A 15739-nucleotide genomic window follows, 5' to 3' on the forward strand; every position below is an offset into this window, starting at 1 on the left:
AGACAAAACCCTTTCCTTGTCTTATACCTTCAGTGTGTGTAGACACGTGACAATAAGTCATAAATGCTACGTCGGAAGGCAACATTTTGCTTCAAATGAAGACCTAAAACAAAGATAACTTTTCTTTTTGCTCATCATTTTAAATAAAACAAAGGGCAGTCTTTGCCGCTTAAAGAGCCCCGTCTTCCTTTTATATCCGGGTTTGATTAGATGATATGTTTCATCGATCACTTCAACAAGGCTGTTTCCAAAATAATGTTTTGACAGTCCTCCATCAGTCGGCGATTTATGAAAAGGTTTGTCGAATTGTTTTAAGAAACTAACTCTCAATCAAAATCTGCTAAAAACCCAAAGGCGGGGCAGTATAAGCGACAAAGACTGCGATATGTGCCTTTTGAAATGTTGAAGAAAAAGTAAAGTTTACTTTGTTTAAAGTTTTCATTTAAAGAAAAATATTGCCTTCCGACGAGTCATTTATGACGCTGTTTATCGCGTGGTATACACACACTGTACCACTTAACAAGGTATATATTTGAAGTTTCGACTGAAGTTTTCAATTTAATAATTGTATTGTATGCATAAGAGACAAGGTGGTACTGTTGATGTCAGGAAAAAATGTTGAACATTAATTAAAGGTTATTAAAACTACTTTCGTACTGAAATCATTTTTAGGACTAGCATAACCATCTGAATTAATGTTTTAAGTTATCAGGCAAAACATAAGTTCACTCGTGCTCGTGACTAACGGACGAGTGATTTCATCTGCATACAAAAATTTTGCTGGTTGCATAGCATTAAACTTCAGTTTCACAACGTTGACGAATTTGGAAATCAACACTGTATAACCATAATCGAATTATTACAAATTACCCGCTATCTTCTTACGACACAAAACTGGGACGTAGCTGACTGTACGCAAATACGCAATTGCCTTATAAAATTTTGACAGGTCGAAGTTTTTGTCATACCAAAAACAACGATTTTGAAACAAAAACCGAAGGGGGTAGGGGTTGAAAGGATTAATATACTGTCCGCGTACGGCACGTAAAGCGTCGATCAATATGGAATTTAGGGTCGTATGTGTTGAAAAATATTGCCATCTGAATGGCTCAAAAATGATTTGAATTAGTGATGTATTCGAAATACGATGAGCGCGCATGCAAACGTTTAAAAATAGATTTTGCAAACTCAACTCAATTTGACATGAATTTGTAAATATGCGTATGGGTCAACGTTAATCTTGGTTATTGTAACCTTTTTAATACACCTTATTGTATACAGTAAAATACAGACAACAAACGAAGAAATGATTTTCCGAACACCGCAAAAACATTACAGATTGTGTCGTAAAAAACAAACAGCAAAAAAGTTGTGCACAACTCCAGCAAACATATATATCTGCATTAAAACTTATCAGTTTCGTATTGTATTGTATAAATAACCTTACGATTAACGTTTTGCATCCACGCCTTTCTTCTTGTGTTTGTCTAAGGATGGTTGTCTAAGGTTTCAAGGAAAACGCACAACTCGTGCTTTTATTTCCTGTCATTTTGAGGTTTTTGTTCAGATTCTCAATTTTATGTTTCGCTTTCGTCCTTCGGTTTGCAGATTTAACATCTTTATTGTCCATTTTTTGGAAAACAGGTACATGGTTCATTTCTCTTAATCGTCTGGCTGAGGCAATGAGGGTATCCTCTCCATGCTCACATTGTTCACTGTTGTCTCGGGGTAAAAACGGGACCGGAGATTGTGTCTCAATGTCTTAAATCCTTCATATATCCTCGGCAGGTCCGCTAAAATGATTGCTGAAATTGATTGAGGCAATGGCAAATCAAGAGTTCCATTATAGACAGAGGCTAAACCGGTACCGATGATTGTCATAGGTGGTAGTTTAGGTAGGGATGGCGAAAATTATTTTTGCTATAATGTATGTTCGTTTATAAAAAATAATTGATTGATTTAGTGTAAGAAAGCAAGGTGTTTCACCGAATGAGGACCAAAGGTTATATGTCATGAGTGTCTGCACCGAGTAAGTAAGTTTCTTTGGTATTCAAAAGGTCAAACATTGTATAAATATTGACTGCCTTGAGGGTGATAGTACATATTGTCCACCTGAGGTAAATACTGTCGACCGAGGAGAGGTATAATTATAAGTGCATTTTAAGGTTGCAATGCCAGTTTTATTGATCATATTGTTCACATACAAATCCAGCATGGCGCGTATTGTCAATTTCATGACGTCAGAGGGTAACACTGCGGCAGAGGGTGATAGTGCGGGGTGTTAGTCGAAAATATTGCCCTGGCGTTTTTACTACATGTTTTATAGAAATGAGGCATAATAAATTGCAATATTACACTAAAACATAAGTTAAGTCAAATGACGTCAAAACCGTGTGCAAATGTACACAGAAAAGAGCTCAACATTATTGAAATAGTTAACTAAAAGGTTGTATTTCGATAAACTCAAAGTTTTAAACGGTTGGATAATCTATAAAATGCATTGTTGATTTTCAATGAACCACTGACAGGCATGGAATAAATAATAAAAACATCTATTTATAACTTAGAAACTCCATGTTCTATTTATGATGCTGTGATATAATACAATATAATAGTATTTGTAACCACTCCTCACCATGATTATATTATAAACTGTGTACTGTCTATGTACAATTTTTGTTTTGTTAGTACCTTGTTAGCATGAATGAATCTGCATGTATTCATATATATTGTGATCAACGACCGATTGACAGAATTGTTTATAATTATATAATTATGAATTCCACTGATGTATACTCCTGGGCCTATGGACTTAATGTATTTGAATAAACTATAAAAAATTACACTATGATATTATCAAAAAGGATTTAAAGCAACATGCAACATCTGTTGTATTAATTTTCTATATTTCATAAGAAATCCAAGACATTAACTTGTGTATTTCGTATAAGAATTCCACGAAAGAGACATACCACCAAAAATGCACGTCAGCATGGCAACACCAAGAGTGTATCCAACCGCAACAGCGGAAGTCCGATTATCCTCGGCGCTTGTCAACTTCCGGATGGTTGAGGAAAGCTCAGAGCGGTTCACGGACAATTCTTTCTCAATCTGAAGATGTTGAAATGATAAAAGGAAAGGAGATTGTTGATGTGTTTCTACAAGAGTCAGGTCCTTATTTGTTGCTCTCTTGTCACCAATGATAACTGTCAAAACTGAGGCCCATTGTTTGATAGGGAAGATTAGTGAACAGTGATCCGTCTTAAGAAGCAGAGCAGATTTCCATCACCGTGATAATAGCTTACTATTTGTATTGTTTATTTGATATCAATGCAATAGTATTGTAATTTTAAAAAATCTTAAAAAACTTAATGTGTCAAATCTTATGTAAAAAAAATGAAATCAAAAACACGTTGTAAGCATCCGCTTGATTGTAATCATCATCACGCTATATGCGTGACGTCAATGTGATAACTGTTTAAAGCGTGATGTCGGTGTTTAATGTATATAGCGTGATGTGACGGTGATAAATGTATATGGCGTGACGACGTCATCAATATGTACATAGCGTGATGTCAATGTGATTACTGTTTATAGCTTGACGATGATGTTTACTTCATATAGCGTGACGTCACGGAAATAAATGTGCACTGCGTGACGGCGTGATCAATGTTTATAGCGTGACGTCACGATGATAATGGTATGGCGTGGCGGTTAAAATGTATAAAGCGTGACGACGGTGTTAACTGTATAAAGCGTGACGACGGTGATAACTGTATAAAGCGTGACGACGGTGATAACTGTAAAAAGCGTGACGACGGTGATAACTGTATAAAGCGTGACGTCAAGGTGATAACTGTATAAAGCGTGACGACGGTGATAACTGTATAAAGCGTGACGACGGTGATAACTGCATAAAGCGTGACGACGGTGATAACTGTATAAAGCGTGACGTCAAGGTGATAACTGTATTAAGCGTGACGACGGTGATAACTGCACAAAGCGTGACGACGGTGATAACTGCATAAAGCGTGACGACGGTGATAACTGTATAAAGCGTGACGACGGTGATGACTTCATAAAGCGTGGCGTCAAGCTGATAACTGTATAAAGCGTGAGGTCAAAATAATAACTGTATAAAGCGTGACGACGGTGATGACTGCATAAAGCGTGACGTCAAGCTAATAACTGTATAAAGCGTGACGACGGTGATGACTGCATAAAGCGTGACGTCAAGGTGATAACTGTATAAAGCGTGACGACGGTGATGACTGCATACAGCGTGACGACGGTGATGACTGCATAAAGCGTGACGACGGTGATAACTGTACAAAGCGTGACGACGGTGATAACTGTATAAAGCGTGACGACGGTGATGACTGCATAAAGCGTGGCGTCAAGGTGATAACTGTATAAAGCGTGACGTCAAGGTGATGACTGCATAAAGCGTGACGTCAAGGTGATAACTGTATAAAACGTGACGACGGTGATGACTGTATAAAGCGTGACGTCGGTGATAACTGGTTAAAGCGTGACGACGGTGATGACTGCATAAAGCGTGACGTCAAGGTGATAACTGTATAAAGCGTGATGCAAGGTGATAACTGTATAAAGCGTGACGACGGTGATGACTGTATAAAGCGTGACATCAAGGTGATAACTGTATAAAGCGTGATGCAAGGTGATAACTGTATAAAGCGTGACGACGGTGATAACTGCATAAAGGGAAATAACCACCATTTGTGTTTAGGATTTATCGAAGACTTTGAGCGTTTTGTACATTGTTATTTGAAGTGTTAGATTTCATACCATAAGCTTACCTGTTTAGTAACATTTTCAAGCGCTTTCTCGATCTCAGTGTAGGATAGGTTTGTAAAGGGCGAGTCCCCATATAGCAGATCGTACACCCAGCACTCGCATTCGCATAACTCGCCTGAAATAGTGAATCACTCGATTACAACTGCACATATCTTCAATTGAGGCACATACGCCTACTGAAATAGTGAATTACTCGTTTACGACTGCGCCTAACTTCAATTAAGGCACGTACGCCTGTGGAAATAGTGAATCACTCGTCAACGACTGCGCCTAACTTCAATTAATGCACGTACGCCTGTGGAAATAGTGAATCACTCGTCAACGACTGCGCCTAACTTCAATTAAGGCACGTACGCCTACTGAAATAATGAATCACTCGTCAACGACTGCGCCTAACTTCAATTAATGCACGTACGCCTGTGGAAATAGTGAATCACTCGTCAACGACTGCGCCTAACTTCAATTAAGGCACATACGCCTACTGAAATAGTGAATCACTCGTCAACGACTGCGCCTAACTTCAATTAATGCACGTACGCCTGTGGAAATAGTGAATCACTCGTCAACGACTGCGCCTAACTTCAATTAAGGCACGTACGCCTACTGAAATAGTAAATCACTCGTCAACGACTGCGCCTAACTTCAATTAAGGCACGTACGCCTGTGGAAATAGTGAATGACTCGTCAACGAATGCGCCTAACTTCAATTAAGGCACGTACGCCTACTGAAATAGTGAATCACTCGTCAACGACTGCGCCAAACTTCAATTAATGCACGTACGCCTACTGAAATAGTGAATTACTCGTCAACGACTGCGCCAAACTTCAATTAATGCACGTACGCCTACTGAAATAGTGAATGACTCGTCAACGAATGCGCCTAACTTCAATTAAGGCACGTACGCCTACTGAAATAGTGAATCACTCGTCAACGACTGCGCCAAACTTCAATTAATGCACATACGCCTACTGAAATAGTGAATTACTCGTTTACGACTTCACTTCACTTCAATTAAGACACGTATGCTTGCTGAAAGAGTAGATCACTTATTTATTAAAGCTCTTAAATTCAAATAAGGGACGTACGCTGGCTGAAATAATGGATCACTCGTTCGATCTTATGCAACTAAGATACATCGCATGTGACATAGCGAGTTTTGGTAGATTGATGAATTAGCTTTTGCACTTGCAGTATTCTTCTAAGAACATAGCACACTTTGAAATTATAAATATATTGTTGGTAATTTAAACTTGTGCGCTGTTAATTGGTCAGATGTAAATAAAACACTCGTTTTAAATCATAAACAAGTATAATGGGTCTGTAGTTGAAGATGGTAAATAGCGAGTCTCTGAATAGCAAACCCAACTGATGCATGGCTTGCATGGTATAGGCTTTTGGAAGATGTTTTCAATACAAATGCCATATGGTCTCGTTCAGATCGTTTAGGTTAAAATAAGACGTTCTCCTATTTTTATTTTTAATAATTCTGAATTTCGAATACAACCATAATCTTACCTGAAGCTATTTCCCAGGAGGTTTCTATAACTAAATAATCTGCGGTTATGAATCCACCTGAAAGGAAACTAAAAATTGTACTTACGTCTCGTAATTTAGATTTAAACCTATTGAAATATGCTGCATTTCAATTTTCAGTGTTCATGTATAGGTAATTTATATACTTTACCTATACATTTAACTTATGTTAAAGAATGCGATAAGATTATTATTTAATCAAGTATCGTTCACATTATCATCTTGTCAATAAAACGTCAACATTATAAACTAGTCAAGAATTCGTTTAACATTTTAAACTAGTCAATAATACGTTAACATTTTAAACTAATCAAGAATACGTTAACATTGTAAACTAGTCAAGAATACGTTAACATTGTAAACATATATAGTATAGAATACATCACATTTTAAACGAGTAAAAAATACCTGAACATTTAACTCGTCAAGAATACAGCAACATTATAAACTAGTGAGGAATACGTTAACATTATAAACTAACCAAAAATACGTTTAACATTATAAACTAGTAAAGAATACGTTTAACATTATAAACTAGTCAAGAATACGTTTAACATTATAAACTAGTCAAGAATACAGTAACATTATAAACTAGTCAAGAATACGTTTAACATTATAAACTAGTCAAGAATACAGTAACATTAAAAACTAGTCAAGAATACGTCAACATATATAACTCTTCAAGAACACAGTAACAAACTAGTGAGGAATACGTTAACATTATAAACTAACCAAAAATAATATTATAAACTAGTCAATAATTCGTTAACATTATAAACTAGTCAAGAATATGTTAACAATATAAACTAGTCAAAATGCGTTTAACATTATAAAGAAGTCAATAATACGTCAACATTATCAACAAGTCAAGAATACGTTAACATTATAAACTAGTCAAGAATACGCTAACAATATAAACTAGTCAAAATACGTTTAACATTATAAAGAAGTCAATAATACGTCAACATTATCAACAAGTCAATAATACGTCAACATTATCAACAACTCAAGAATACGTTAACATTATAAACTAGTCAAAATACGTTAACATTATGAACTAGTCAAGAATACGCTAATATATTAATCTAGTCAAGTATCGTTAACGTAATGATATAGTCAACAATACGTCAACAATAACCAATATTCAATAAAATAGTACAATACGACCTGATGCCTTCATTAGCCGGCGCCGACTTTATTTGATTTTACTGAAGACATTGCTCCAATTAAGAGACAAGTTAATAAATTACACGATAAAATGTGATAATGAAACCTTTAATTATAATAGCCCTGATTATCATGTTTTGTTGTTGAAAATTTTGATTTTAAATACCAACTTCCCCCCAAATAGATGAAGGTTACACGGTACTGTTACCATATCCTTTATGTTTTTAAAACTTCTACGCAGTAATCTCCCACAAAAAGCGAGAAAAATTAACATTGAGATTAATTGTTTTTGAAAATGTCATTTGAAAGAATGAATTCAAGATCATTCCCTCACAAGTACAATATATAAAGCCCGAAATTCACATAGCATGCCGGTACAATTAAAAGGTGAATTTCATGCTATTGAAATTCATGTATTAGACTATTGTTTCCGAAGTAACGTGTGTATATTTTTGGTATAATTTTATTTGTACCGTAGAATTAGCTTGGGAAAACCAGAATATCTATCATTCCGGGCTTAAACTATTGTTACAATATTATCAACCATAATGTCCTTCGGACATATGTATACCCAACGTGTTATCATTGAAATAATAACTTTTGGTTATCTACATGCACGTTTTTATTCTGATTTTATTGCGCCGACTTGATGCTATGCATCAATTTTTTCTTGTCTTAAATGAAGTAACACAAAACAACAATGTCTGTGCCAACTTACCCTCTAATACGGAAGGTGTAAAAGTCAGAGTGTTAGGGAGTGGGTTCCCAGTAGCTGTTTCGTACACGTTGATGTATAGACACTGTACTAATATGGGCTCCATCTGAAGGTCATAAAAACCCGGGCTCGGTGGAATTATGAAAGTCTGAAAGAAACACAATGCATATACTGCTTGAATGGTATATGGTGCACAAATGAGGTCAAAGGAATCGAAACATGAACTAAAAAATCGATAATAAAACCGTTGAGAAACACTACATGTACATGTACGAGATGTAACAAAGTTGCTTTTAAGTTTAAAAGTGGTTTGCAAAAATTCTTGTTTGAAAAAAGCTTCGCTGACACTCGCATTAATCCGCATTCTAAACGTGTAATAATATGTTCTTATCTTAGTATTTGTAAACGAAAACTAGTCTACATTATGTAGCATTACACAAAAGTTAGTCACTATATTTTGGGTTCGTATTGAAAAATTAAAAGATAAAATTTCTAAATACTTTACGTCATCTTTATTTAAAAGCTAGTTCTATCCGAATTTAGAAAATATATCATTTATTGATTTTTAACAAAATAACAATATGTATCATTAAGTGTTATCGCTATGAAGTGTTGATCATTGATCAACTTCTTAGTACATTAAATACAAACGTTGACCATACAGTCTTTGTTGTCTGAAAACCATGCGACATTCTTTTTATCATTTGGTGCGTGTTTTAATACTATTTCAGCTTTTTTGGTAAATATCATAACTTACATCTTAACATTGCAGTAAGGCATACATTCATTTAAATTAGCAGTGAATTAAGCATTATCTCTCCAAATGTTATCGACAAAAATTCGTCTGCAAATGACAAATTTAAAACAAGGGGAGATAATTTGTTTATTTTAATCCAAATAAATTACTCGAAATGATTCATTTTTTAATAAAGACCAATTCCTGTACTGAAAATAACTTAACTGGTCTGAAATTGTATTGATATATTATTTTTATGAATTATTAAAATGTCAAAACATGTATGGCGGCCATTTTGGATTTTGTCGGCCATTTTGGATTTTTCGGAGTGGGTCTAGGGCTATATTTTTTTAGTTTCTTCTTTAGATAATGTGTTCAAAATTTGGTGTTTTTCCCATTTTCTGAAGTATTCTGGTAACGATCTGACTGGACTTTTTGAACATATATGCTCCCGGAGGACGAAGTGCATAAAAAGTGGCTCGCACTACAAGTAGTGTTTCGGAACCTCATCGTGTTCAGTTCAAATAAGAAAAACATGTTTAAGTCATGTTGGGAATATTGTCCAGTATGTTTGATACATGTACAGCTAAAACTGTGGATTGCAACTAAAACATCTAAGTAAAGCTTATCAGTGTGAGACGTGTGATGCTTGCCCCAAGAACTATCTTTGTAAAACTTATCTCTGTGGGGCTTGCCTCTAGAACAATCTAAGTGAAGCTTATCTCTGTGAGGCTTGCCTCAAGAACAATCTACGTTAAACTTATCTAGGTGATGCTTGCCTTAAGAACAATCTAAGTGAAGCTTATCTAGGTAATGCTTGCCTCAAGAACAATCTAAGTGAAGCTTATCTATGTGAGGCTTGCCTCAAGATCTATCTTTGTGAAGCTTATCTATGTGATGCTTGCCTCAAAAACAATCTAAGTGAAGCTTATCTCTGTGAGGCTTGCCTCAAAAACAATCTAAGTGAAGCTTATCTCTGTGAGGCTTGCCTCAAGAACAATCTAAGTGAAGCTTATCTATGTGATGCTTGCCCCAATATCTATCTTTGTGAAGCTTATCTATGTGATGCTTGCCTCAAGAACTATCTAAGTGAAACTTATCTATGTGATGCTTGCCTCAAGAACTATCAAAGTGAAGCTTATCTATGTGATGCTTGCCTCAAGAACTATCTAAGTGAAGCTTATCTATTTGAGGCTCGCCTCTCGAACAATCTAAGTGAAGCTTATCTATGTGATGCTTGCCTCAAGAACTATCTTTGTGAAGCTTATCTATGTGATGCTTGCCTCAAGAACAATCTAAGTGAAGCTTATCTATGTGATGCTTGCCTCAAGAACTATCAAAGTGAAGCTTATCTATGTGATGCTTGCCTCAAGAACTATCTAAGTGAAGCTTATCTATGTGAGGCTTGCCTCTTCAACTATCTATGTGAAGCTTATCTATTTGAGGCTCGCCTCTCGAACAATCTAAGTGAAGCTTATCTATGTAATGCTTGCCTCAAGAACTATCTTTGTGAAGCTTATCTATGTGATGCTTGCCTCAAGAACAATCTAAGTGAAGCTTATCTATGTGAGGCTTGCCTCAAGAACAATCTAAGTGAAGCTTATCTATGTGAGACTTGCCTCAAGAACAATTTAAGTGAAGCTAATCTATGTGATGTTTGCCTCAAGATCAATCTAATTGAAGCTTATCTATGTGAGGCTCACCTCAAGAACAATCTAAGTGAAGCTTATCTATGTGAGGCTTGCCTCAAGAACAATCTAAGTGAAGCTAGTCTATGTGATGTTTGCCTCAAGAACAATCTAAGTGAAGCTAATCTATGTGATGTTTGCCTCAAGAACAATCTAAGTGAAGTTTATCTATGTGAAGCTTGCACCAAGAACAATCTAGGTGAAGCTAATCTATGTAATGTTTGCCTCAAGAACAATCTAAGTGAAGCTTATCTATGTGAGACTTGCCTCAAGAACAATATAAGTGAAGTTTATCTATTTGATGCTTGCCTCAAGAACTATCTTTGTGAAGCTTATCTATGTGATGCTTACCTCAAGAACAATCTAAGTGAAGCTTATCTATGTGAGGCTTGCCTCAAGAACAATCTAAGTGAAGCTTATCTATGTGAGGCTTGCCTCAAGAACAATTTAAGTGAAGCTAATCTATGTGATGTTTGCCTCAAGAACAATCTAAGTGAAGCTTATCTATGTGAGGCTCACCTCAAGAACAATCTAAGTGAAGCTTATCTATGTGAGGCTTGCCTCAAGAACAATCTAAGTGAAGCTAATCTATGTAATGTTTGCCTCAAGAACGATCTAAGTGAAGCTTATCTATGTGATGTTTGCCTCAAGAACAATCTAAGTGAAGTTTATCTTCTTCCGAGTCGCATTCGGCTACTTCGGATAGGTTCATACCGCAACCTTTCGTATGTCACGCCGCTAACGCATGAGAATACATGCCGAACTGGCCCGATAGCAAAGCTTCGCCCATTTATTGATTAATGATACGAAAGGTTCTTAAAACTAGCAAAATTTTATCGACAACCCTTCTGCAAACAATTGGGGCTGTAGTGGACGGCAGCTATTAGTGTAGCTTATCTGTATGACGCTTACAACTAAATCAATCTTAATGAGGCTTAAGCAAGCGAGGCTACCCACTAAAATCAGCTAAGTCAGAATGGCCGAGATCCTTACCAAGAGTTTGCACTGGCAGAATTAGCATTTATTCATAGTAGCACGGTGGTTTCTTGTTGTTGTTTAACCCTTATCAACCCACCAAACATACAACATCGACCCACTGATTCATAGGCCAATAGACCATAAATTGCAATCCTAAAGCAAATAAAACCACTTTCGTTTTCACCAAAAAGTCATTATTTGACTTCTGCAAATATTTACCTCTTGGTGTGTTTTATTCAACAAATTCGTCCCGTTACATGCCTCGTTCCGGAAGTGCAACACGAGTTCTACGCTGACGTCACTAACCAGCGGTGACGTCACACTCACGTTGAAACCGTAAATCACTTGGCGGGCGATAAAGGATACCTACATTAAGATAATGAAGTTTGATTTTTTTCTCGCAGAAAGAAGGCAAATTATTGAATATGAAACTGTTATATAACGTTTCCACTAATTTCATTATACTAATGTAACATTATGTTAAATTTCGTCTGATTACATGGAATTTTCTCAGTACGTATCATGGCGTATAGGTTTTGTTTAAATTTCAGTTATTACCAAGATAGTTTAAATAAATTTCGATATGGCGAGATTTATACAAGATATGTTACCTACAAAGACAATATTTCAAACTTTATTTTTGGATCACAATTAAGAATCTATACTCAAATGTACTTTGCTGTGTACCTCTATGGCTTCAGAAACTGTGATCGATGTTCCGTCTGATAATGGTGCATCAAAAACTTTGGTATTTACTGAAATACATAAAACTACATACATACTAACCTAGATATGATTGAAAAGAGGTTGATAACAATCACTAATATAAGCATCCATCATCATCATCATCATCATCATCATCATCATCATCATCATCATCATCATCATCATCATCATCATCATCAACAACAACAACAACATAAGCAGCAAAAGCAGGAGCAGCAAAAGCAGCAACAAAAGCAGCAGCAGCAGCAGCAACAGCAGCAGCAGCAGCAGAAATTTTGTCACCATTAATGTTAGCTTTAAACTTTGTTCAAAATATATCAAAACAACTCTCCAAATTATTTATCAAAACCGTGTCGTTTTCTCAATGACAATGTCGTTTTAAACGTCACTCACCATCCGTGTTGACGTAATTGAACGGTAGGACAATGGGGTTAAATCCTCCACACGTTTCTGTGACGTCACCCTCACACGGATGGGTGCATTCTCCAAATGACGGAGACGTCGGAGTTGCCGCTAGACACGCGCATGTAACGTTCTGAAGAGATTGGTGAACTAGATTAGACATACACTTATTATGCAATTGTAACCACAGCCCCCAGGTCCGGGTGTATACCGGTAAAAGCGGGGGAAAGGGGCATTGGTTTCAACCGCAGTGCATAGTGAATGCGTAGGTTTTGTTTACCTGGAAGGTAACACGGCCCATTTCCCCCGTTGCCCCCGGTATATCCCCGGACCTGGTGGGGCGTGGTTACAATTGGCCGGTGCATTATACCCAATCAGAAATGGGTTGTGAGTTTAATCCCGGGCCCGTATTCGCTTACATTCTAAGTCTGACTTAGAGACTCAGGCTCAGAAAACCAAATATCAACTTTGTATTAAACTGCTATTACAGGAGCAAATATGGTCAAAAGTGTTGTATATATCACAAAAAAATCTTCTCTACAATCAGGCATAAATCTTTTATCAAAAATAGTTATGTAAAAGATATTAGTTTCAAGAGTTCTCAGACTCAGGCTCAGCGCCTCAGTGAATAAGGCCGCTTTTATAAAGGGCTTACAATTGTTTCAGAAATTGGATCCAGGTTTGACTTATACTGTCTGTATAATCATTATAATGCATTTTAAAAATTAGTGTTCAAGCATTTTGTTTTTAAATTGCAGCTTAATTGTTTTCTTTGCGAATATTCAAATCTATTTTAAATGTAAAGGAACATTCACTTATTCCAATTTAAAACGGGAAACGGCCTTACATGGAGGGCACCGTGCGGGTAGTTCCTCTCCCGGCAGACGGCAGCACAGTACTTCCGGTTCAGGTTGTAGACGGTCATGTTCACAAGAAACGGATTGGCGCCGTCGGGCTCGTATGAGTAGGTGCAGCTTACTGAATCTTTGATAGAGAAGGAACTTGATTAAAAACTCTTAAAACTCACACAGTTTGGCCATTTCGACAACTTATTTATTTTATTTTATTTTGTCTAGGAATGAGCCAAATTATGCGTAGAATTCTGAAAACCGTTAAAATAAAACTGCTGATTAAAGACCAGATCGCAATTTTTTAATATTTACGCTCAAATATGGATGTGTGATGGCTTAAAGCGTTACTAACGATTTAAGAAAAATAAAATTGTCAGCAGTTTTCCAAACAATTGAGATCTATTCTTTTGAGAGTTATCTTATATGACTTAAATGAAAGAATTGATGCCTAGATCAACTGATTCTGTGACAAATAAGTTGTCGAGTCGCCTAATCTGTGATAATGCAACATTATAAAAACTTCTTAAAAAACGATTCAGAGGCTTCTACGTCTTATAAGGATAATATTTCTGTTGATTTCAAACATGATAAAATGGGATAAAAAATTGGTCTTTTCCAAAACATTTTTATTACTTTTAAATATGTTTTTCAGGAAAGAATTTGAACATTCAAGGCAAATGTAGGTATGCACCACTTAATTTTGTTTCACTTCTTGAAAATGTCAGGAATGGCTCTTTAATGAAAAACATAAACAAACAACTTTAATTATTCACATTTACCAATAAACCTCCAATTATGACAGTTTGTTATTTTAATACGCACGGTAATTTAGCGACATGCCGCAAACCGTCAAAAATATTTTCGCACCTACAACTAGATCTACAGTTCGACATAAGAAACAAGGAAAATGTGTGAAATTCGGCCACAGGGACTGAAATATGAGGTCGACATAGCGAAAAAGTCGAGATAGAAAAATCGACACAAGCAGATTTATTTTATATAGAATAAGAAGGAATAAATTCGGGACCGGAGAAAAAGTCGACACAACCGGAAAGTCGAGATATCCGACGTCGACATAGCGATTTTGGACTGTAATTGTATATATATATTTCTAAATAGTCCTCATCATCTCTGATGGTTAATGCTACCAATAGTATATACATATTAAAAAAATTGTCTTTAACGCTAAGACTAGCTTCATACATTTATCTTTTATCTGTTGGAACTTCAAAGAAGCCAACAGGTTGATTTCATTTATTATTATTTTCATTTATTCAACTCTGTTTTAATTATATATTTGACAAAAAGTAATAGCAAACTAATAAAGATATGAAACTGAAATATATTAAACTTAATGAAACGGTTAAAAGAGTTCATCAGAGAACTATTGCCGTAGCCCTTTATGGTGAACACTCTTATCATTCCATCCTTAGAAATCAGAATTGTAACCTCGCCAGAATTTTGATGGATCTCGAATAAAATGGAAATAACTTCCGGTCGTATACCTACCGTTTATGAGCGTCACTTACCGTCAAGAAGCGTCATAGGAAGCAGATCCAGCGTGCCACTGAACGGAACAACGTACACGTATGTGCCGTCAGGAAGGCGGACGGCAGCGGCGGAGTAACGCTCCACTCCCCAACTGGAGTCTGTGAATGCTAGCTGAACGCCGTAGCTACAATAATGAGAGTAACGTCAGATTTCATCTCCTTATAGCGGCCATTCGAATTAACAATACGCTAAAGCTATCACACTATTTTTACTTTTAATATTTACTGTTTACTGTTCTTCCTTTAAGGATTATTGTGCCTTTTAGCGAAAATATACTATCGGTCAAATTAATTCCGATCTTTTAAGTAAACAAATCCCAGTTTAGTACTTGGGGTTTAAAAACCGCTACCATGTTATATTTAAGATTATCGAGAGATGAGAATTACTAGATGTACATGTGTGTTTATTCGTGTAATATTGCTGTCTGATCATAGTACAAATCGTGTCCATGTTTTTGTATTTATGAGTTCATAAATACATTTACAATCATGTTACTTAAGTTTAAAGTTACCTGATATAGTCTGTAGACCACGTGACCTGTGAGTATGCATGGTTACCAACGAGATGTGACAT

The 15739-nt window shown here is 36.1% G+C and overlaps 1 protein-coding gene across 1 annotated transcript; it reads right to left on the reverse strand.

Moving 5' to 3' along the window:
• Positions 1-1452: 1452 nt before the first annotated feature.
• Positions 1453-15739, reverse strand: LOC128232939 (uncharacterized). Its single transcript, XM_052946750.1, has 11 exons — positions 15678-15739; positions 15145-15290; positions 13612-13748; positions 12756-12897; positions 12324-12391; positions 11856-12002; positions 8238-8382; positions 6335-6391; positions 4821-4933; positions 2973-3111; positions 1453-1805 (listed from the first exon to the last, which is right to left on the reverse strand). Exons 1-11 carry the CDS (start codon positions 15737-15739, stop codon positions 1663-1665), a joined length of 1299 nt encoding a protein of 432 aa, XP_052802710.1. The 3' UTR covers positions 1453-1662.

This window comes from Mya arenaria, chromosome 4 (genome assembly GCF_026914265.1).
Source record: "Mya arenaria isolate MELC-2E11 chromosome 4, ASM2691426v1".
Taxonomy (NCBI): Eukaryota; Metazoa; Mollusca; class Bivalvia; order Myida; family Myidae; genus Mya; species Mya arenaria.

Bases quoted from the DNA above. Each gene is read 5' to 3' on its own strand.
- LOC128232939 (XM_052946750.1), bottom strand. From the start codon at position 15,739: ATGTCACATCTCGTTGGTAACCATGCATACTCACAGGTCACGTGGTCT. The intron at 12,392-12,755 runs GTGAGTGACGTT...TATGTATTTCAG, and splicing joins CAATTACGTCAACACGGATG to TAAATACCAAAGTTTTTGAT. The intron at 8,383-11,855 runs GTAAATATTTGC...TGTTTCTTTCAG, and splicing joins TGAATAAAACACACCAAGAG to ACTTTCATAATTCCACCGAG.